Genomic DNA, 25,893 nt, shown 5'->3' with positions numbered 1-25,893 from the left:
GTGAGTGGATGATAATTTTTATAAATGAAAAAAAAAATGAACGCGTCTTCAAAAACACAAAGCTACCATAGCTCGTCATTTTGTGCCTAGTGACATTATACATAAAATAATATCAAAACACATTTTTCTTTTGTTTCAGATTCTGGACATCTAAAATTTAATTAATCCTGAGTTTAAAAGAATATAATTATTATGACTTGACGTCACAAAAGTATAAGATAGTACATATACGTTAAAACATGACTTGCCCGTTTCGTCGCGCCTCTTCCCAACAACAGTTTGCAAACGGCGGCAGTTCCGGCGGTAAGAAACCGGAGTTTCGGTCTCGACAGTCGTCTGTACATCTTCCCGGGCCGGATGAAGAGGAAGGGGAACGGAACACCTTGACGTTGAAGAATTTGAGCGAAGCTTTGCAGCTATTAACTGCTCCATCGGTAAGTTATTGTATTCCGATTACTTTCTTTCAATGCCTTAAACGGTTATAGATCTATCCTATTTGAAGATATCTCTCTTTTCAATCTTAAACGATGAATATAGAGTATATGTTCTAATCTCGCTTTGTACGTATAAAAATTAATTCACTGTAATTAAGTCATTTAGAATTCAAAATAAATAAAAGATTTCTATAATTATTAAGCAAATTGATTGTATAAGGTGATTATTTATATTTGCAAAAGCGTTAAAAGAATAAATTTATAGCTTATTTGTCAAAAAATATACATTACATCCTTGCAAATGAATAATATCAGAAATAATAAATGACGTAATAGTATTCGTATAGTATAGTGAGAAAAAATATTTTCGAAATTCGGATCACTACGTGCGTTAATGCTAGTAGCTATTAGCCTTTCGCCTTGTACACAGTGGAATTGGAATATGAAAAAAAAATCTTTAAGTTTTTTTGCTAACGAATGAACTATACATTCACTTATAGATAATCAACCTGTACAGAGGAAAACTATTTAAACTTCGTTACATGCATTAATTTATTCAAACGCTTCAAACCTGCGCAAAGTTTTTTTTTTTTAATTTTTATGTTATGGTTATATTTATATTATGGTTTCTAATCTGTTATACCTATATTTTTATTAATACTTATTAATAATTTATAGTTGTCCTTATTTTCAATTTATTTATCTTTAAACCACAATTTTTGGACATATATCGTATTGAATGCATTTTTATCGTGTACGTTGTTTAAATTTGAATATACTTCATATTTATAATTCAATTTTTATTACTATTATTTTAACTACTAAACTGTTTTGTAACTTATAATGATTCTTGATATTATGTTTCATTATAATGTAGTTGTAACTATCATTGGTAGATCAATATAAATTAAAAAAAGACATCTTTTTATACTTGAATAACGTTACAGTGATTATTAATTAATTTATCAGTTATAAAAGATTTCTCTTTTATTTCTCTGACGCAGTAGAATAATATTCCTCTCTTGGGTAAACTTAGAAGAGGTCAAGGGAAGACAGAGACTTAAATCCGTGCAATAAACAAAAATGTATACGTATAATATTTAAAAGGCTCTGTATCATGAAAAATAAAGCTCTAATGGAGGTGTAATTTTTAACCTAGTTCATACATATTTTAATTGTTTAATTTTATAAACTGTCAACGCTATGCGTCTTTTTCAAAAGTTTTAATTTTACAGAGCGTATACTTTTGACAAATAATTAAGTGAAAGTCAAATCTTTACATTAATTAAATCATTCTGGGTAAGAATATTAATAAATTTACTGTTTGTAAATGAATAAATAAAATCTAAGAATTGGCCTGAAAGGACAAGCCTAGTTTAGATGCCGGTGCTAATTTATTTAAAAAAAATTAAATGCAGCGTTCGAATTACGAAATATTATCCTGGATGCCTAAAGACGAGGTGCTATAACCAATGCGTGTTACCAAAGTTGACATGTGATCTCGCACTTCGAGCCTCATATCCAAGCTCACTGTTGCTCAACGAGCCATGGAAAGGGCTACTATGTTTTGACTTCTCTACGAGAACTAATCAAGGATGTGGAGGTCCTTTAAAGTAGTCGAGATAATCCACGGGATGACAATGACTTTGGTGAATACGATATATCTTGCGTGCGTGCCTAATAAATATTGTTATTAAAAGAAACGTATCCAGTAAAATACATATACTATTGAGAGTAAGAGGATCCATTACTGATTCTTATTGTATCACTAATTATCTATGACTATATTAAGGAAATGCTGTGCCTACTCTCTGTGTTTAGTTTTTGGTTATGTCCACTGTAATCAATTGTTAATACTTTTATAGACATAATATTCAAGTGTTACTGCTCAATAATCTCTTGAAGCATATATATTCAGTTATTTTCTGTTTCTATTTCTAACGTTATGTTTAATGGTCTTAATATGGGAATAATCTTGTCTACGTTTTCGGAAATATGGATAGCTTTCCATCCTTGGTCTTTACGGCGCCATTGAATTTACGAAGGGGCGCCTGTTTTATTTCAGTCGTTCTTTATGGTGCCGCATAAAGATACAACAATAGTGTTGTTTAATATAATAAGGTTTTATTGGGACGCAGTTAAGTTTTATTACAGTCGAAGTTTAGATAGGATATTTCATCCTGATACGAACATGGCTCGTCCAAACTTATTGTATGAAATATGATTTGATTCTATCGTTTTACAGCTTATTTTCATATACGTATATATTCCTTCGAAATGTTTCTTACTAAGAATTTTTCTAACTTCAAGACCGCTGTGATACGCAACAGTGTTATTTCTGTTTTTTTCGTGTGTAAATACTACTGGTTATATAAAAAACGTAGTTTTTTTTAAGATGGATCCCACAAACACTCAACGATTTGCGATTTAATTCTCTACGTTGTAAATGCATTTCGGTTTTTAAATTCGAAATTTTGTATACTTCGAATTTTTTAAAGAAATAAACATTCCAACGACTTTAATCAAAGCAAGCTCGATAGCATATTACGAAAAACACTTTTGTGTGGAGAACATATTTTCTGTTTGAGACAAAACTAATACAGCCAACACCAAGTTTACATATGTTACTTAGAAACACAAGATGCTTTGTCTTTTTAGACCGTTAAAAGTAAATGCTCATGAGTGCAATGAATGCTTGTCGCGAAAATTCGACTAAACAAGTCTTGGTCCATACAAAGTCACATTAATCTTACTTTTGTTTTATTACAGTTCACCCTTTTATGATAAACTTTTCATATTAGCCTTATAATGTTCTTCTGAAAGAGAAATGTCTTAAAACTAACTAACAACGTCTGTTGTAGAAATTGACTAAAATAACTAATATAACGCTTAAAACGTACTTTAGAAATATTGGTTTCGTTTTTTTTTAAATATCATACATGATCAATAACAAAAATTATTATACGAAATTGTAATCAATATACGTATGGTATTAAACATTAAACGTTTGATTTCTTATCTACTCACTATTTTGATAAGATAAATATGAATATAATTCGACCTGTAGACTCATAGAGTAGAGAGTGTTTTTAACATATGTTGCAGCATAAAAAATAGGAGAGGGGAGGTTAGGGTAGTAATCCATCACATGTAGAAATTGTGTTTAGAAGGACGTCAACAACATTTCGTTAGAAGTTTTGCCTATAAAAAATTGGCTTCTTCTTTATTTTGTCATTCATAGTCTGTGACTAGTGGCAATAAAGTATAAATCACATGTAGTATGCCTCTCTTAGAATTAAGACTATCGTTCGTCACCCTGAAATGCCAGCCTGATGCGTATTAATTTAAAGAAAGCTATTTGCGCAACTAAGTTCTCGCTGTTTAAATACAAACTCATTATGCTTTATCATAGTCATCACCGCCATAGTAGCCGTAGAACATTTCTTGTTAAACAAAGGCCTCATCGGCAGATTTAAAATAAAACCTTTCAGAAACAGCCCACACATTCAGAAGTATATACGAGTATTATTTAATGTATTGCAGCAGTTTTGGCATCAATACGTATTTTGAATTGTGAACAACTTTGTATTATGATGGAATAAACAAAACATAATGTAACGGAAGGAAACTAAGTCCTAAAATACACGGGCAATCTTATTTGCGGAGCCGTGAACTATTCTTATTATTGTATTCACGTTTATGATGTTTTCGTTTGAAATTGAAAATAGTGTTGGGTGCGCAACTTAGTCTCGTTGTTTTTTTTTTGATGCAACTTAATACTTAACACGTATTATACAAAGCATTGCTTATTGCTAGCTTCATATATCTGGTAGAGCTTAAATATCACTAGAATAAAAAATCATATTTTGAAGCTATTCACTAATTAAGTAATTTTTATATTTCTTCACGTAAGTGTGTGTTGCTGATCAGCTCTGACAGCGTTTTCTGGGAAATATGGTGGGTAATGCCGAACTTCCTATCATAGCGTTTCCGTGTTGGTGGTAAAGAAACATTTTTCGTGAATGACTACTATTTGGCATAAAATTAGACATTTTCTGATGATGATTTCTGATGAACTAAAGTGTAAGACGCTACAATAAAATTAATTACTTGTCTTAGCGGTTTGTTGACTATGTTGGTGCTATTTCTACGTATAAGCGTGGTTAACAATGATTTGGATATGTCAAAATCCACCAACACTTACCACAGACGCCCACTATTGACAAACAACGAGATTGGTTGCGTACCTAATAATTAAAAAAAGATGCTTGCGGAAGAGTTTACCTTTAAAAAGCCTTTAAGCTATATCGCTTATGCAACCGATGGCTTTTGAGGCAAAAAGGTTCTCGAGTGGTGACCACGAGGCGATAGATACGGCGTGGGTGGGCTCTCCGCTGGGTGGAACGGACGACATAGTTAATGTCAACATAGAAAGTCGCCGCATCCGGACAGCGCGAGACTGGTCATGGAAGCGATTGATGGTTAAGGCCTATACCTTACAGTAGGTATCTATCGGCTAAAATAGAAGGAGAAGTATTAAAAATTATCATTTTATCTACAAAATTAGATTGTTGAGTTTATACATACATAGTTGAGATAATGCCATTATAACCACACGAATAAATCAATGCGATGTAATTGCAACAGATCCTAATTTACTGCGCATAAAATCCGAACTAATTTATAAGTCTTTGCTATATGTGCGGGCCAACCAACAAGCTTCCTAAATTATGTTATGAAACTGATAACTTTAGATGGTAATATTACTTCGTTAACTGTAGCAGATGTTTAAGCTCTTCGTAACGAGTTTCCTGGTTACTTTAATATAAGCGCGACCGTATGATTCATGCTAACACAGGCGAAAGCATTTGTGGCCTTGTGGTTAGGTTAGAGTCTTTAGCTTACGATCTCCCAGAACTGGTTCAAATTTTTGGATTGGATATTTACGTCAATAACATGTAGCTACCAACTGCGCAAAAATATCAGAAAAAAAGTTTTCGTTGATATATCTCATCGGGCATTATACTGTAACTATATAACAGATTAACATACTTACGGCAGTGAAAAGTGGTCTCTTATCTCAGGCTTCATTCGCAAGCTCACTGTCGTTCAATGACTACGTGTTGAGGGCGAAGTATTTTATTTTTCTACAAGATCGAATGTAAGGAATTTGGAAATCCGGACACGAACTAAATTAGCCGACATAAACAAAAGTAGTAGTGGACAGGCCATATAGCTATCAGAACAGATAAAGGCTAGGGAAATAATGTTCTGGAGTAAAGTCCACGGAGTGGCAAACGCAATGTAGGATGTCCACCCAAGGTAGACATTTGTTTTTGCTAAAATTGTACAAAGAAACTAGATGTAATCTGTTTGAAAAAAAAATCATTTCCAATCCTCTGAGAAAACTTTCGATAATCTTTAGACTAGAAAGAAAAAGATATATATTTTCATATTTTTTAATGTACATATTTTCAAAGTATAGACTTTTTATTGCAAGGCATTCACATTGTCATTATTTCAACCCAGATATTACACTGCAGATATTACACGCACGTAGGTGTCCCCCTTTGATTTCCAATAAGACCGATTCTGAGGGGTTTTATTGCTTCGTCAATACTTATAGATGTTTAAGGTATTCTCTAATAGGTTCCGGGTTACTTAATTACATATTTATCGCCTCGAGCGATAAGACCGCCTCTTGTACCATAAGAATTGTATCTTTTTTTCCTCTGTTTATTGTATATGGTGTACAAAAAATTGTTAATAAATAAATAAATATTTTGTGACACTAGCTTATTGTCAAGTGTGACAAGTTTTCATAATGATTTACAGAAATTAATTACGACGATTTTATCTTGTAATATTTTTACAGCAATGCATTTTTTATCCATAAGACAGAATAAAGTACGTTTAAATTTTACTTCTCATTCATTGAAGCATAATAATTAAAGGGAAAGACGTGAAAGAACAGATAATAAAATTAATTGATTCTAAATAGTAATTAGTTCCAAACTTACTTTAATGTAACTTAGGATTTTGCATACTCGGAATATCCTTTGTTCTTATTCGTTTAGCACGATATACAAGTTCAAAATGCACTATAATAACCGTTCAAGTTATTAAACATGATGATTGGATTGATATTAGTATTAAAAGGGTGAAAGTATAGTTCATTTTCCAGCACAAAACTTTTACACCTATTTCCAACCAATATTGAAAAACGGTAGACCTATGACTTCTTACATTTTATTATATAGTAATCTGAATTTTGGAAAAGCTTTTTCATCCCATAATCATCATTTTTTAATTTAATATCTCTAAAACCATTGATTTTCGCATAGTATTTACCATGCATTAATTAAAAGAAAATTAGCTTTACATTCGCCTTTTTTAGGCTTTTATACCTACAAGCAATCACTCTGTAAAATTAAAAAGCGACGATGCCTTGTTGTAAGAATTTTTTTTCTGTTACGTTTTTTTTTTTTTAATAAAGTTTAATATGTCAATGATGTAAGGCGTTTCAATTTAATTTAAATCTAATGATTAATTTTATAATAGATTATATTACACTAGATGAATATTAGATACTGCAATACGGATTGTTCCAGTATTAATTATATTCAAAGTAAACGGTTCATTTTATAGTTAATAATAAATTTAAACGAGGTAACCAGCTTATTTGTGGTTAATTAATGAAGTGGTACGACCTTATCAGTATACTTATTTGATACCTGTTTTATTTGAAAATATTGCGCACAAATTTTATATACACATTTTTTTCACTATAAAACAATTTAGTCTAACATTAGGAATATTTAAGGAAAAGTTACAAATTATTAACTGCTAGCATTATTGCTTACTTGTCGACCTATAAAATAATGTCCATGTATATTTTTTATAGTTGAGATAGTGGTGTTCTACGAAAGTTTCATTTTACTGAATTTAAAATGGATAATAAATTTGTATGTTTAGATACTTCAAATTTATTATTTCAGCGGTAGGAAATCCACTATTAGACATAGATATTTCCCATAGTTTTAATGGTACCAGTTGGAACTTTCTCCATAAGGCGTCTTCGGTTAAATTGAACAAGGTCTTCTATTCACCGTACAGGTGGTCATCCTACTATGCGCTTGTCGAACCGTGGTCTCCGTTCCAGACCCTCAAAGCCCCTGCAGCCATTAATTACATCCCTATCCTTGCCTACATATGAAGTATAGTTTTGACCTATATTATGAGTTTTGAAATACAGTTTAGATTTTAGTAATTTCTGCGAAATAATCCTTGATTAAAAATTTTGCAAATATATTTGATTGTTGGTTCTGAATTCTTCGTTTGTTTAAATATGTTAATTGTTTAGCCTCATTGACTTATAATACATAGTTAATCTTAAAGAGTTAGTATCTTATTAAAAGATGTTTGTAACACTTTATCAATTTATTTAACACACGAACAAATTTTTATTAGCGCTTGAGTGCGAGCAAAAAGGACGTGCATTCGTCGTGGAACTCTGGGGCGCAATGTGGTCCGCGACCGAGTGAAAGCGGGCAATAGAACAAAGGCGCAAAAGAAATAAAAGAAACAAAAGAAACAAAAGTAACAAAAGGTCTGCGCCCGCGTCACCGGTGCGTGCATGTGCTCGCTGCACTAATTCGGCACACTAAGTTCGCCCGTCGGCTACGCTCGCCCACAAAATCTTACACCTATTATTCATTCAGACATCACATCAGTATATATACGACTCCCACAATCTTAACTATATTTTTAAACTAATTTTTTATGGTCTTGCTTAGATTTTTTATTAAACGATCTTTACACATCGATGATGACATTTGTTAATAAATTTCTAAATAAAATCAAACAGTAAAACGTATTGACCCTTGAAATAATTCCCGTTAATTAAAAGCGGTCGATGCTAAATAACGAAGCCGACCTGCCGTTAGAAATGATCGTTTTATTGCGTGAAAGCAATTACGCTTCACAGAGGTCTTTCTTTGTTTGAACTTTTCGTACAACACAAATTAATATCGGCCCGATGTAAATGTAATTAATTATTGAAAGTTTTTCATTGAATTAATTAAAACGACACTGTTTGAATGGTTATCTGGTATTCGTTGCATTTAATTCTATTCATTTATTCAAAATATTTTTCACTTTGTATCATTTGCATATCACTTGTGAAAGTCAAGAGAAAAAGAATATAAAAACCTTATTTAATACAAACTAGAATCAAATCTTATTTTCCTATAATTCTATGAGGGTTTACAATGCAGCCAGGTCTGAGAAGAATTCACAAAAAAATCTGTCGTGTTGTTTTTTTGTAATCGGCTTTACTAATACCTTTTTAATATGACGGCCAAAATAACTTATTTTAAAGCATAGTTAAAAATTATTTACACTCTAATAGCATTTTTATTTATTTAATATTCATTATTGTATACACAAAAAAACATAAAAAGCTTTAAAATAATAAACAAAAAAGTACAATGGGAGATCTTATCTCACGAGGCAATCTATTCCAGATAACCTTAGTATCTAAACAGTAGAACTTACACATCTACTTCTTCTTCTTCTTCTTTATTATCTACTTACATATCTATATAGCATATACACTTATAATAAATAAGGTATAATACATATAAGGGTATAATAAATATTATAAGTAAAATTCTATAATCAAGTGCAGCCAGGTACAATGCTGCTTTTATTATCGACACTAGCGATACTGAAACCTGTCCCTCAAACAAAAGAATGCCATAAGTGTTACATTTAAAGTACTACGTGGGCTACAAAGTTTATTATTTTTATGTACAAAAACTTGCACAATGAATTTTATCGGCTTTTTACATTTATCTTCCTATAAATCTTGAAGTGAGTGAACTTTGCCCAGCCATTACCCTTTCCGACGTAAAACGAAGCCTAGTTCCGAGAACACTTTAGTGTCTGCATAACAAAGCATCACAAATGTTAGACGATAAAGAATAATAGTCTCCAGTCAGGGCTATTAACCTAGGCAAGGCACGTGTGTAGATAAATTAGACTGGTCCCATTTTGTATCATGGCACGTACGTAATCATTTATTGTGACAAGAAATCCGGGCCATTAGTCATCCGATATGCTGTGACGTAGGATCATTTTTACTTTTCTTCGAGAGCGTTCACAACCTTTGTAACGTAATCCCTCTGTTCGTGCACTTAAGGTGTTCCGTTACAGAAAAGGTAGTTCCGAAGTAGCCCAACTCGGGATCGGAGAGTAACCAACCTAGTAATAATAAATGATATTGTTAGAAAATTTCCACTACTTTGATTTTTTTAAAGAATAAAGTATGATTTGTATTTCTTTACCGAAGAATAATTATACTGCACCGTTAAGCTTTATGCTTACATATAATATTTAATCGGTTCTGTTCTTTTCATAATCGCATTCATTATTATGCCGATTTATGTCATATAAAAATTGTTCTATATTAAAATTTGTTTTATGTATTATATTTAAAATATATACTTGAGATTTTATTTTCGACGCAAATATTTGCTATTTATGACTGGTTGGATAATACAAAAACGTCCATGTCGTGCCCACCTAATATCAGACGCAGGCTCGATTCTTGAAGTTGTGGACCGGTTGTCGTACACCTTGGATAAACAGGCAAATTAGGTAAGTCGAACTTCTTGAAAGAGATCAATCATCGAGTCCAACTTGGCTGAGTGGCGTTCGAGAATCTACAAAACATCTTTTCGTCTATAGTCTATAGTCTCTTGAGATGTTTGTGCTGTTAGCCTTGCGGCTTTTACAGCTTCATCGGAAATGAGTTCACGGAACGGAGGGGTCCGTGAACTATATAAAATTAAAGAATCTGGGTTTCCGAACCTGCATTAGCACTCGACAGAACTCGTGGCTAACGCGCTTGAGACAGTCGAGTCACTGTTACTGATCGTGAGCTGAATGAGGAGTTAAGTGTGGAGGGCAGCGTGGATCACTCGGCAATCTAAGAAAGGATACTGATCCTCGTTGACAAACTCTCTCATATAGTGGCTCATAATGACCACGGAGGATGATTTGATCAGGATTTGACTACAAGATCTTATCCGAAATGACGAGATCTATGAACGTACCAGCATAGCCCAATGAATTGGCAAGTTGAAGTAGCAATGGGTAGGTAGACATAGCGTACAGAACATGTTGTCCGCTGCAGTATCACATGGAACATTACTTTTGGAGTGACTCCGGCCCGACAAGCGTAGCCAAGGACCTCTAACCATTAGCTGGACAGACGACTTGTTGAATTCATCGGAGGATGCTCGATGCAGGCTGCTCCTATTGGAAATCTACGAGAGATGCCACTTTTCAGTGGTGGAGGTGTTTATGCAGTCTACACTGGTCGGTGTAACATTACTCCTGAGAATGCCCCGGTGAAACACGTGTTGAGTGAATTAACGGTGGTTCTTGTGTTTCGCATTATTTACCGCACGCGCATTTATCAGCAAGTTGGCGGAGCACTTTATTGCATGACTACTGCTGCATAGTGGAAGTAGCTATAAATTAGTCCCTTTCTTACTTTATGCAGTCTTCTTAGAGGCACAGGTCTACCTTAAAGATCGCCGCGATAATCGGTCGGTCTATATTGTCGGTCCACCTAGTGGGGCGCCACGCCGCTTCTACTGACTCGTGGTCACCACTTGAGAATCTTTCGGCTTCAATGGCCATTGGTTGCACGAGCTTATTATGCTGTATCCTTTTATAATATACAATTTAAAAAAAAAAAATTGTACTCAAAACTTTGTCTAAAAAGACAGTTTTAAGCCTTCAAAATATTAAAAAATAGAAATTAATGCAGTAAAATTTTGAAGGCCTTTTCTCTTTAGTACGTTTTTTAGAATAACCTTTAGAAAAGTTGAAGAAATTAATTATGAAAATTTAAGTCAGTATTATAAATTAGTATTTTTTTTGTTAAAGGAAGTAACGTCATTAGTTCAAACAAGAACTTGCGGAATAATAGCGACGTCACGTTAGCAGTTACGTGACCTTCGGCGACCTAGGACATGACCGGCATATTTATGCCGGCATTTTGTCCGTTCAACATTTAGTTTCAAATAAAATTAACATAAATTACGTCATGTTTACTTTAGTTACCAAATACTTTTACCGAATTATATTATTTTAAAATCAGCATTACATTAGGCCTTCAATTAATTTCGAACATGAGAACTTACGTGCAACAATTTATTACATGTAATTTTTAAAATAGTATTTTAATGTTGGTTTTGAATATGTGAATTTCAATTAAATGTTTTTTACTTAAGTTGACGTGTTAACGTTATAAGTTATTTGTTTGAGAAAAAACGATCGTACAAGATGCAGATATGAAGTGGAATAGTTTATTCCAAGATTAAAAATTTGGAATTTTAGTTTTAATGCCGCGTTTATATAAAATATTTTCTCGCTTCGTTGTTTCGGCCCATAAATGCCCACTCCAGAGCATCAGCCACCCCCAAAGATATCTATGGCATATACCATAATAGCCTCTTTTGTCAGGTTGGCGATCGCAGAGTGGTATTATGATACGCAAAAGATGCTGCTATTTATCCTCAAAACACTTGTTTGTAAGCAGTGACAATTAAATGTTAATATACACAAAGTGTGAATTATATATGAGACTGTATCCCATCGCAAGACTCAGTCTTCTACCACTGGGCTACCACGAGTCACTACGAGGGCCAAACTGAAAGTTTTTAGAACCGGCAACTTAAAAGCATTATTTTAAAAAAATAAGTTTAAATTTTGAAAATAGAACTCTTTACCAATAATATTGAGTATACATTTCATTCATTTGTCATTTGTTTTACGATTTGGCGGCAAATTGAAAATTGTCTGTGCACGTCAGAATGAATTTAAGCCGAGAAAATTTTCGTGCAATGATTTTTTATGACTTTCGATGTCATATAAGTCAACAAGAAAGTTATGATAGACTTCGATTGGCTTTTCACGATGAAGCCCCATCTCGTGCCACAGTTTACAACTGGTTTAATGAATTCAAACGTAGTCGAACTAATCTCACCGATGATTTGCGTGAGGGACGGCCTTCTACAGCGACGACTGAAGACAATATCAGTGTTGTGCGGCGTATGATAGAGACTGACAAAAGAGTGACCTCAATCAAGTCACAAAGTCGATCAAGTGCACAAAATCCTCCATGAACATTTAGCGGTCAGGAAGCTTTGTGCCCGCTGGATACCGCATAATTTGACCGAGGCTCAAAAACTCCGCCGTGTTGATTGGTGCCGAGAAATGATCCAAAAATTTAACGGAGGTGACTCAAATGCTGTGTTCGACATACTAACGGGTGACGAAAGCTGGATTTACTGTTATGATCCGGAAACCAAAAGACAGTCTGCTCAGTGGGTGTTTCCTTCCGAAGAGTTGCCAACTAAAGTGAAGAGAGGTCGAAGTGTTGGAAAAAAGATGGTGGCCTCGTTCTTCGGAAAGACAGGTCATTACGCGACAGTTGTCTTAGAGGATCAGAAAACGGTTAATGCAGAGTGGTACACTAACAACTGTTTGCCACTTGTCTTGGAAAAAGTTCGAGAGAAACGACCTCGCAGCAGGATCCTCCTTCATCACGACAATGCCTCGTCGCACACCGCCAGGCAAACGATCGACTATTTGGCGACCTCAGACGTGGAATTACTGGGTCACCCGCCGTATAACCCCGACCTCGCACCCTGCGATTTTTATTTATTCCCGAAAATAAAAGAAAAACTTCAAGGAAAACATTTTATGGACGCCGAAGAAGCAGTGGCTGCGTTTCAAAACGCCGTCGAAGAGACCCCTAAGGCCGAGTGGGCAAGGTGCTTTTCTCAATGGTTCCATCGAATGCAGCGATGTATTGATGTAAATGGACGCTATTTTGAAAAGTTATAATAAAACTAATAACTTGCTAGAATGCTTAGTTTTTGATTTTCTAAGAACTTTCAGTTTGACCCTCGTATTATAACTTAGTAACAAGAAAATGTTGAAATGTATAAACAAATTAAACATAGCAAGAGCTTGTAATCATATAGCCAGATAAATTAAATATACCTAGTGATTGCTTCCAAGTGTAAAAGCTTTGAAAAGATAAATGTATATCTCATTTGCTGTTAATAAGCATATAATATACTACATCTAAAATTCATTCATTACACTATATCTAAAATTCCACGACTTCAGAAATACTAAATAACGTAATAAATCAAAAAGTGAGAAAGCTTTTAATTTCCAAAATATAATTGCTACATATAAAAAATAATAATTTATAGCTAAAAATACTAGAAGAATGACAAAGCCAAGAAAACGTTTCCGTTCAATTTTAATCTTTTGTAAGGGATAATCTGTAAGAGGTTTTAAGATTTACGGTTTAATGTTTTTGAACTTTAATCTTGATACTAACGTTTATAAAAAAAATTATGTAAACAAATGACTATAGTAGGAGGAATTTCTAGTCTTCACAAGCTACTTATTAAGAAGCCGTATAAATACAGCACTGGCTATCAGAGGCTTAACAGTGGTACAAAATAAATGTAATGATATCAATCTAGTATCTTTATTAATTTAATTATTTTGAAAATTCGGAAAATCTTTATTTAAATAGACATTAACACACTTTTGAATTCTCAATTATGTTGAGTTTATATGCGTGATAAAAAGACCTTGCCATAAATTTAATAATTGATCTCTTCAAATGAAATTTAAATATGTTTGATTTATACATTATAATATTAACTATGTAAATGAGTTAACAAATGAAGTTCCACACATTTCGATCAACATAAAACACTTGAATGCTTTTAGAATTTTCAATAAATTATTATTAATTTTATATTTAAACTAAAAAAAGTAAGGTCTAAGATATTTTGTAGAAATTTGTTATATATAGGATGATGTTAAAATATAATAATAATATTATTCCTATAATTTACGTGATTGCAATTAGCTGAAATATACTGCTGGTGTTGAAAAGTTAATTAGGTATGTATCCAATTAAAAATAAATTAAAAAATCATGTATGCAAATAAAAAAAATAAAGATAACGTCATAAATCAGTGGCTTTCACCAGAAAATCAATTAAAATACCGTGTCATGTAAGAAATGTCATAAAATAATTGACATTATGAAAATTTAAGGAAGCAGTACTTCGTATTTGTTCGTACAAATGCACCCTTTTTTTTCCTCCACATTTTCTTTATCATGAAAAATCATACTGCAATAGTCTGATTGTCAAATAAAAATAACACTAAGTCAAAGTATATCCTGGAAAGTTCTGCCATATTAGACTTAAATTCATTTACAACAACAAAAAGTTACACGTTTTTGATACTTATTTTATTATTTTTTCAAGTGTTTACTCAAGCGATACCAGTCAGATTTTAGATTAACGTTACTAGATTTTGATCAAAAATTAGAGCAATAGATAGAGAATATAAGACTATGTGATTTCTGTATCTGTTTGAAAAAAAAAAGTCCTGCATTATAATCGCGTTACGGCTTTACGTTTATTTACGGGGTACACTGAAAATAAATCGTAAGTAGTTTTAGATGTTCCCCCCTTTTAATAAACGTGGCAAGCGACCAAAATATTGTATTTTTAAATATAATATCTTAAATGGCACCACAATGCAAACTTTTTGCAAAGCTTAAAAAAAAGGATGATCAAGTGATATAAATATTATTAAATATTTATACCGAACCCTAAATAATATTATCATACAAATGATAATAATATTATACAGAGTTTCCTAAATCGTTCCGGACCCAAGCATTTGGTATCCAATGAAGCAATGATAAAGAAAATTAAATTATGTTACCGAGAAATTTATTTACGCTTTTAATGTTAAAGAGTGCTTATAAATCTTGACACGGGTAAACACAAGCTGTTACGATTGACTTATCAAATATAATTCGATATGTGTACATAAAAGATGTACGTTTTTACAGTGGTACATATTTAATACGGATTAGTTATTTATAAGGATTCAAATTCTTTAAAACTCGTAGAACTAAATAAAACGAAACATATTTCTGATGATATTTTTAGGTAGACAGACGATCTATTTAAGGTCATCGGAAGACGTTAAATGCAGGCCGTCACCGACTGGTTCTATTATTAATATTGAATGGCGTCCTCAATTTACAGCAGTGGATGACCAATGGCTGAAACAATGATTTCTGATGATGACCAAGTTATATAATGACTGGTGTACAACCAAGAAAAGCATTACTTAGATAAATGAATTTATTAAGGACCTAATGCATTCAGAACTTTGACCAATGATAACTTTAGTGCTTTTAGTATGCTTGTACATCTGTGTGTATTTATATGTCTATTGTATACATAGTCTGGCATCAACGACGATTCTTCCTAATGTCTGTTTCGTCTAAACTAAAATAACTAAAGTAAGCTGTAAACTAGGCAGTCATTTATACTATAGCAGAATTCTAGATTAATATGTATATTCTAACTTGGAAATTGTTATGAAAAAATAAGCTATCTAGTTATGCTCGATTCGAAACGATACGGTTTGTGATATCATATCCCAAATCCTGTCAGAATTACATATGTTAAGCCCTGTAATGTAGTCAATATTAGTGCCTCTTCAATGGAAGATATTAGGTTTAACCCACCACGTGTTCAGTGTGTTTGTAAAGACTTCAATACTTTCAGATATTGGTTTAAAATAAAATGAAATATGTGCCTTCTTAGAAGGTATCGTCTTTTTATTATTTCCACAGGCACTGCAAGACATAGGCACCTATAAAACCTTTCCAATAAGACTGGTAAGATGCGGCCTGCAACAAGGGTCGACGACTGTAACAAGGTCCTCTATTCACCTTCTACCACGTTCACTACGGACCCTAACTCTAACGGCCTTCTATTGAAAATTGAGTCTACTAAACTTACTTTTGTATGCATCTGAATTATTATTATCCGACATTAATTTTAAAAGTTTATTAGGTTTAAGCATACACTTATAAAAAACGCCTACTGATTTTTTTAAAGGCTCTTCTTAGATAAGGGGCGCGTTAAGAACCACGTAAGTTAGTTTTCATTGGGCTTTTTTGGAATTCTTCACATGTCGTACACAAGTGATCATTTTGTATTTTCTAAAATGGATAATCACGTCGATCTTTCTTCGCCTTCTTTTAGTTCACAGTTTGCGAGCAGTGATTTTATTTAATAATAATATAACCTTACTAGGAAAGGCTATTTATACTTATATTCTATAAATTGTATCAGGTAAAGTGTACTTAATAAGGTAAGTGCGCTCACCGTATCAGTTTTTCCTAACATAAAATTTATCGAATATTATTTGGTATTATACTAAAAATGGTTTTGTACGTCTGTTTATTAAATTTAAAATAGTAGGCACAGACCAAACGTTCGGACGTGATCCAATTATGCTACAGCAGACCCTTTTTGTATTTGGCGAATCTCCAAAATTTTTCTTGGCCGCTAGATGTGGACTACTGCTTGTTTTTATACTAATTTTGTTTTTGTTTATGGAAAAATGTCATAATATTTTTAGTAACGTTATTAAATATTAAAAATTAAGAGCACTTATTTAATATTTGTTTAAACAATATTTTCTTTGTTTACTAGAATGATTGTCTTCATGCTGCAGTAACGTCCTTAACAAAAAATCAAGCGGAACATTATGACAAGTACAATTGCTTGTAAGTATTCGCAATTTTATTAACTCTTCACGTGGAACCGTAGACTCATAGAACTGTAATAGATACGATCGTATAAAGATTATAAATAATCTTCAACGAGGACTACTTAGATTTTCAGATAGATATCATAAGGACATTTGTACTTATTTTTGTGTTATGTAACTTTTAGTAACTGTTAGGTATTGAATATTTAGCGCGTAGTTCTATTTGAACATGGGCACCACAAAGCTCTCGGAACGTCAGAAATATAAAAATTTGTTTTAATTCATAATTTTCTAAACCGTCACGTATTATATGATTGATTTGGTGTAGCTCTTACTTGATTACGTCATCATGAGCCCATGCACAAACTATTGCTTTGAGGTGTTATTGTTGATGTTAGTCATTATTTCGTAAATGATATACGCACTTATCTATTACTTTTCAGCTAAAATACATTCATATAGTTCTATGAATAAACTTAATAATAATTATCTACAAACAGTTTACATAGTAAAATATATATTTTATCAAAAACGTAAATTATAATTAGATGCTTTGAGGCTAAAAATAAGTAAGTAAATAAAAATGTAACGAATGTTTTAAATTTAATTAAGTCACTAAAATATTCTCGAGTCAATTTTATATTTTTGTAGCTTGTTAGCTAATATAGAGTGAAATATTTTAAATCCAAAAATGACATTAATTCGTGTTTACTTTGCTTTTAATGAATAAACAGCTCAATTTTGTACAGACGAAGACTGCCCGATGACGTTAAAACATGGAGGAATTATGCTTATTTAGAAGAAATTTATGACGCCGTTCGTGCTACTGATAGTGAGTATATTAAGTTATTTTTAAAATATTACGGCATTAAACGTTTCTAATTAAAATGTTTTAATAACCATGAACTTGTATACATTTTTTTTGAAGCCAAGAATGATTTACTTATTTATTTTTCTTTGTCTGTATTTTTGTATATACCATCCCATAAATGTATTGACTTTGTTTCTTTCGTTCCTTCTTTCTGACTTGCCCTTGAAGTTTAGCAAGCTTCGTCGTCGTCATCGTTTCAACCCATAGACGCCTATTGCAAGGCATTGGCCCTCTCCAAATATATCTATGGGAGATATACCATAATCGCAACAATTGACAGGCGGGTTTGCGATTGCAGTGTTGTATTGGTACGATTAAGGCTCTGTTGCCCATCCCCTGGAAATTTGTTTGTGAGCAGTGGCAATCATATATAATTAATGCACAAAGTTTGAGTTATATCTCATAGCATTATACTTCAGAGATCGAACCCGGGATCTAAGGTGATGATGATCTAAAGATGTCACGAAAATGATCAGCTAATCTTAATTTAGCATTAAGTTACGTGAATTATTAAATTAGTAGGTATTTACTGGAGCTATGTCTACAATATCTATCATATTTTATTCAGGTCAAATTCTGGATAAAAAGGAAAAAGGATTTTCCTTTATATAATTAATCGTACGAGTAATAATTTACTCGTACGATTAATTAAAAATTATATCACGGTAAACAATATTTAATATTTAATCCTTCCTTCATTTGCATTTTATATTTATTTCTAGGTCAGTATCATCTGAATAATTCGATCTGAATGCGAGATATTAAACATTCCTCATTAGCATACAATTCTGTCCTACATATCGTTAACTATTTGGCGGCAGAAATGTATTGAAGCGTAATTGTTCACGCCTCTATTGTTTGTCATCGCCAAAGGAATGAAACGGTTTTATTAATCGATTAATAAATGTGATAGCTCTTTTATAAATGCCACCTAAGTAAAGATTGCTGCTGTGAGGAAACGCAAAATAGTATATACTTAACTTTTAAATAAAGATTTAGACATTTACGAAAATTATGTATGAATGTAATTTAAAATTTATTTATCGAAGAAGATCAACGAGCATTAAACTATGTTAACAAATGTAACATCAATATATGAATAAATTTACGTGTAAACATATGTGTGTGCGTATGTATAATCAGTTATAGATACGGTTCCCTGTGGTCGCACGGATTGCTTAATATCAGATAAACCGCAAGGTCGTATTAACAGTATGCTTTTATGAATCGATTAAATTTAGATTTTCTGAAATCGAATTTTCAATAGAAAATTTATATTTTTGTCTTTTTGTACTTTTTTTACTAAAATAAGATATTTAAGGAAGTGGAAAGCGTTCTGTTACTTAGTCGAAGTTCCTAAGCTTTCAGGTGTGCGACAAAAGTTTTAAAAAAACTTTAGCGTAAAACTTTCTTCGTAACTTGTGCTGGCCCTCATAAAAGACTACTTTCAGGGGCTTATCAACATATTTACAAGCGAAATATATATTTTGTATGTTAACAAAATTAAATGTAGTAAAAAAATTGTGCGCCTTCTGAATAACAGCTTCGTACCATAATTTAATTAAATATTTTGTGTGGCCTTAGAAAATTTAAATTGATAAAGGCATCTCATGTTCGATTAAATATATTAAAAAGTTACACACTCATTAAAATAGTCTTAAATTAATTGGTTCAAGATAAAATAAACACTTTTATTTTAAAATTTTGTCATGAAGCTAATAATATTTGTTAAGTAATTCGAAGGCGGCATTGTTAAAGATTTATTGCTTCCACAGGTCTGAATACGGAAGATTTTATGGCGAAATTAGGCGAATACTTAATATTAACTGCGTTTTCTCATAACTGTCGGTTGGAGAGAGCGTTTAAGTGTCTTGGTACGAATTTAACGGAGTTTCTGACAACGCTTGACAGTGTTCACGACGTCTTACACGACCAGGTATAACTGTATATTTCTTTATATAATGTAATCGTCAATAATGCATTATATTTACAGCAATTATGTCAATTAGATCTGAGATAAATTTGTAGTTAGGTTTACTGTTCTTGATTCCTTACTAAAACCAAAATCTTCAAACTCTGCAACTTGAAAATATTGCTTTGTCTAGTTTGATAGATTTTTGAAATCGAATCAGGAACTGTATATTTCGTAGACGACAGAGCCCATTAGATTGGCAAGTGGCTATATGGCGTCGCAGGACTGACCGCTTGGACCATGAACTGGCAAGCGCAGCTGGTACATCTATCCATAAAGTAGAAGACCTTGTTGAGGTCGTCGGAAGACGCTGGATGCAGGTTACTTTCAAGTTGCCTTATTGGAAATCGAAGAGAGAAAGCCTATGTCCATCTGTGGACGTCCTAGGTCTGAAATGATGATGATGATAATCTGACCTGTGTGGGTGATTGTTCACTGAGTACTTTGGAGTCTAATTACTCTATAAACCAGTAGTTTAAAATATACATTCAATAGGAATAAAAAATTACCCTTATGTCATACTAATAATATTTTTAGGATGACGTATTAAAAGACGAATCTGTTGAATACGAAGCCGCGTTCGTATGCACCACGTCGAGAGGTAGAATTGAGTTATACCTAACAACAGAATGCGAGCCTGTCGCCTATTTGTTAGTTGGAAGCCTGAAAGCGATAGCTAGACGCCTCTATGAAACTCAAGCCGACATAAGACTGATGAGCTACACAAACGATCCGAGGAGATTTAGGTTTGTATACCTTTGTTATTTATCATACATTCAGTTTTAAAAGCTGCATTAAGTCTGTCAACATGTAGGACGTAAAAATATGTTTAAAGGTAAACCCAAAATTATTTCTTTTTTATTAATAAATATTTGTAGCTGTTAGAATAATTAAATTAAAAATGTTTTAACAATATAAGGCTTGTAAAAAGCTACTTCTAATTGAAAAGCTAGCTTAAATTTAATTTGTTATATGTAACTGCATTAAATACGCAGTGATAATGATTGAATTCCTGTAGGAGATACAAATAAGAGTAATTCATACAAATGCTACACAATTTTCATGATATATTGTCTCAAGGATTTTTTTCTATTTCTCTTCTTTTGATTATAAGCAGAAGTAATTAACCTTGGGATTGTTCGAGTGTTTTAGGAAATGTAATGATAATCATATTACGTAGACCATCAATTATTAGGAAAACCTTTAAATACTTTCTGTCATTTCAACAATAAATGACATGTGCATGCTGTGAATATTTTTTCACGCATAGTCGACATTACGCAACTGATTGGAAAATGAAAATGGTAGTGGTCGGAAATTAAAAGGTTTTGGAGTTGAGTCGATGTATAGATAACCCTGTAGGATGTCCACCAAGATGCTTTTGCAAATGTAGTCGGAATACGCTGAATAGCCTTTCCCAACTGGTCTTTTTGGAAGTCTTTGGGCGAGAATTGTTTTCAACAATGAGTTGGACACCCAACAATGGGTTGTTGAAAACAGTTGAAATGTTAATAAATTAAATAATTTTTTTTTAGATATGAAATCAACGCCGTTCCTCTACTGCAAACACCTAAAGGAGATAATTGTGAAGCGACCGGTGACAGCGCCTGTGTCGCCTCATCGAGCAATGTATCAGACTTACGCATTGGCGTTGCGAGCTTTTGTAAGGCATTTCCGTGGCACTTTATTACGGATAAGCGGCTAGAGCTTGTGCAATTGGGTAAGTATTTAAAATAATTAAACGCTTTGCTTAACTAATTGTTACTCTCTCACACTGTTTTATTTAAAATGTATTCACCAACAAGAGTATTTTGTCAGGAAGAATTTTGTAAAACATATTTGGATAAACCTTGAGAATACTCTGTCTATGTATCAATAACTTTTGAAGTTCCCTGTATTTGTTATTGATACAAAGATATTTATTGGTTAGGTTTGTAGATGTTTAATAAAGTAGAAGGGCATAAAAATTATGAAGATCGCTGAAAACTTTCCGCCGCTAACGTACGGGGCGGCAGCGCTCTTGCTCTTTTTTTCCTAGGTCCCCACTTTGCCGAGGTTTCCTAAGGCGTGGTACGGGAGTTTAGGCAGCATTATAGATGATGCCTAGATATGCTCTAGATAATTAAATAAATATTTAATGTTAGTGCGTATTCGAGGTTTTATGAAGATCGTTAAAACGAACGAAGGCTTAAATCGAATCGTGTTTTCTATACTAACAAGCATTTCAATGACTCAAAGCAAACCACAAATAACATTTTTGTATTATTTTATATTCTCTCTTCATGAGTCGATATATCATATTAAAGTTGGAAAGAAAGTTATTTATAACGGCAATAAATTATAACATCGTCTTTTCATATCTTTGCAATAAGCTATTACACAACACACTTCGACTTTAGCATTTTTACTATAATTATAATCGAGTTTTCGAGCGATTTACTTGAAATTGGATTAACATAATAACACTCTGAGGATTCGCCGTTCTCTCGAACTTCACTTAGAATTAGCATTTCTCACGCCTCGGTTTTCAGTGATTAATGGAAGAAAGATTTATTTTTGTAAATCCTAAGGCTGTTAGAATCTACGATCATAAACATAGCTCCATATAATAAAGATATTTTAATGGAATTTAATTGTGAATAAGAAAGTACATAATTATATAGAACAGTGGTGGATAGAGAATTGAGACTTGCGATCGTAGATAGCGGGTTTGATTTCGGGGATGCAGTCTTATATGATTTATAATTTTTGCATTAATTATATATACATATTTGCCATTGCCCACAAACAAGTTTTCAGAAGATGCATCAAATCTACTGCGTACAATAATACCGCATTGCTATCATCAACGCTTTTGCCAAGCATGGCGATTATTGTGTATCCCTATAGATATCTTTGGAAGAGGCGTTAGCCTTGCAGTGGGCATCGATGCTGAAACGACTAAGACGACAATAATTATATTACTTATAAACTACTTTTTAATTAATTCTACTTCAGACAATTCAAATGAAAAAATGAGAGTGCCGACAAATTTACCTAAAATGTACATTAACGCATCAAAATTTTTAATTCTCTTTTACGTATTTGTACATACGAGATACCGGCTCAGTCATAAAACTTTTCTGGTATACTTTTGTGAATACTAAATTAAAGAGATCGATAAAACAAGTTGAAAATTTAAAATTTATACTAAGACAAATGAAATTATATACTAAAATAATTTTCGTAGAAATTTTCTACTAAAATATAAATACAATATTTTAATGATGTAAGCTAGCACCTATATTAATGTCAGCAACTTTATTCAGCTGAAAACGTTCCACTTATTCCGATTCAAACAAGAATAAAGCAGAGCACTGAATGTGCTGTTTGAAGCAAATATTTGAGCAATTGAAAATTTCTGTAGCATTTACAAATATATATGTAGCATTGTACCAAATAGTATTGACCTGATCGTATTGAAAATAGGTTGCCAAAAACAAAAGCAGTAATTTGTTTAGTTGTACGAATGCGTGTAGATTGTATCATACAGAGATTGCGAAATTTCTGGTAAAAAAAAATGTACTGTCCGTATTTCGTTGCCAACCATGGCTAGTCGAGGAGGCAATACAAAAAAAATATTAATTATCATTACTACATAATAATATGTTATCATAAATGCAAAATATGTATTCATATTATTATCATGTACGAATACTGGAAATGAAGATACAAAATTATAAACTATCTTGATTTTTAAATATTCTAGAATACATTTTTATATCCCTTGGCGTATCTCCTTGAGGTGTCAAGCGCATATAACGCTGTAAAATTTAAAGGCGCACTTTATGACTGCATAGAAGTTGGGGACCTTGACCGAGTAGCAATTTACAGTGTTTTATAATGGTACGGAAACACGCGGACGAAAACAACCTGCATTTAAAATAATGCCGTGACGACATGGTATTAACTAAGAATTTAAAAAGCACATATTAGGAATGAACTAAAATATAATTATGAAAATAAAATAAAACAAAGGAAAACGATTGTACTACGTTTTGAGTTTTTTAATGGAAGTACAATAATTTTGTACAGAATTTTATTAAAAAATCCGATTCCATTTATTACTAATTAATTAGAGCCTTTTTGCGGTAAAAATTTAGTACAGCCACTTTTTAATAGTCCCTTATTTTTGGAAAATTATTGTTATTGTAAATGTTCAAAATACTATCCGAAATATATAGGCCACAGTAGGAATATTGAAATAATAATATATAAAGAATAAAGAGAAAAGATTTAGAAACATGAACATTGTATGTGATGAACAAATTATATTTATTATATTAATAAATTCGGGGTGTCATGGCAAGGACGTAGTCATATTATTTCTATGATTAACATTAAATACTACTGCATTAATGGGTATTTTGCATTACCAACAAAGTATCAACTATTTCATAAGATTCAGACTTCTACCATAGAAAGATAAAAAAATGTAGGAGAAAAAACTCTGAATTATAATAATAGCCCTCGTTTATCTGCAGTAGGTACTCAATCACGACGCATCTGGATTTCAATTTTAAATGGGCTTTACATTTTTAATTTGCTGTTCATTTCATTATTTTATAATCGTTATCACATTTTTTTACAGCAAGGTTTTAAATTAATTAAATAATTTTTTTATAAATATTTTATTACAATCTTCACATTTTGTTTACTATTGTTTTCATTTCCTCCTGTTTTTACATGTTTACCCGACCTGATTTATTTTTCAGTACTATTTATTTTGATCACATCCTAAACTATGACCCTGCAGTATTTGAAAAACACAGGCCTATCTTTATCGTCATTTATTAGAGAGTCATTTTGATACTGTTTTTACTCTCTGTAATCTTTTTTCCTAGCAGTTCGGAATCGCATCGAGGGCGTCCACTGTTGGATATAGTACGAGTACATAGTTTTCCAATAAAACCGATCTGCATCGAATTCCGACAATCTTAATAGGTCGTCTATCTGCCTGGTGGGTAGACATTGGATGCTACACTGAGGACCCCATCGGCAGTGTGTTATGTACGCTATGTAATCTGTACACTGCCACTTTAATTCGGCGAATCCTGAGCTATGTCAGTTAAAGATAATATTAAGCAAAAAAATTTCACTTCTAAGGCAGTGAATGGTTCGATAAGAACTAATAGTCGCCTTCACCGCGAAGCCTCCATTTTGTTAGACGTTACAGGGTCTAAATGACGTCGCTATTCTCCATAATGAGGGTAAAATATCCTTTAGATGATATCTTTGTCCCATTTCGCTAAGTTGATTAGATGATTACATCTGATACATATAAAAAAAATACCTAATATAGGTTTTTAATTATGATAATTAATATTTTCAATATAAAGATAAAATTAAACTGTCTTGTTATTCAGAAAACTAGTATTATCGAGTTAAGACACCCAGTTTCGCATTATTGGATTTTTCTGGTTGACAAATGGTGACGTAACAATGTGTAGCTTTTAAATTATGTATTTCCTTTGATTGCAAAGCGGTAAAAGTAACGATCGTTCAGGCAAACGATTGACTAAGTCCTTGCTCCCTAGAGGATGGCTTTTATTCTGTATTGATTTTGTAGGGAATGACTTGCCTTACTACAGTATTATAAAGATATTGTGAAAGTGATCACAAAAACTCCGTCTGAGATTGTTTTGAGCTCTTCTCAAATCAGGACGCCTTTGGAACTCTCGTTGCTTTAAGTTATATAGAAGGGGTTGCTGAGTTATTTTATAGTCTGAGCCATTTTTCAAATTTTTAACATTATCGCGAGCCACAAATTAAAATGTATACAAACAGATACAATTTTTTACAGAAATTATTTATGTTGAAAATATATTAACTTTTATAACATTTATAAAAAAATACAAAATATGTGTATAAAAATTATAT

At 32.4% G+C, this 25,893-nt stretch overlaps 1 protein-coding gene across 1 annotated transcript in view; it reads left to right on the top strand.

Moving 5' to 3' along the window:
• The first annotated feature begins 239 nt into the window (after positions 1-239).
• Gycalpha99B (guanylate cyclase 1 soluble subunit alpha 2) overlaps positions 240-25,893 on the top strand; it is a 38,469-nt gene continuing 12,815 nt past the window's right edge. The window contains exons 1-6 of the mRNA XM_068767026.1: positions 240-434; positions 17,074-17,147; positions 17,881-17,963; positions 19,778-19,938; positions 20,512-20,720; positions 21,510-21,694. Of these exons, the coding sequence (XP_068623127.1) occupies positions 240-434; positions 17,074-17,147; positions 17,881-17,963; positions 19,778-19,938; positions 20,512-20,720; positions 21,510-21,694 (907 nt within the window). The remainder of the gene's footprint in view (positions 435-17,073; positions 17,148-17,880; positions 17,964-19,777; positions 19,939-20,511; positions 20,721-21,509; positions 21,695-25,893) is intronic.

This window comes from Battus philenor, unplaced genomic scaffold (assembly GCF_028537555.1).
Source record: "Battus philenor isolate CCGP_79_NKW_IND1 unplaced genomic scaffold, ilBatPhil1.0.hap1 SCAF_22, whole genome shotgun sequence".
Taxonomy (NCBI): domain Eukaryota; kingdom Metazoa; phylum Arthropoda; class Insecta; order Lepidoptera; family Papilionidae; genus Battus; species Battus philenor.
Note: the sequence above shows the minus strand (reverse complement) of the source record. Positions and strands in the feature narration are given on the sequence as shown.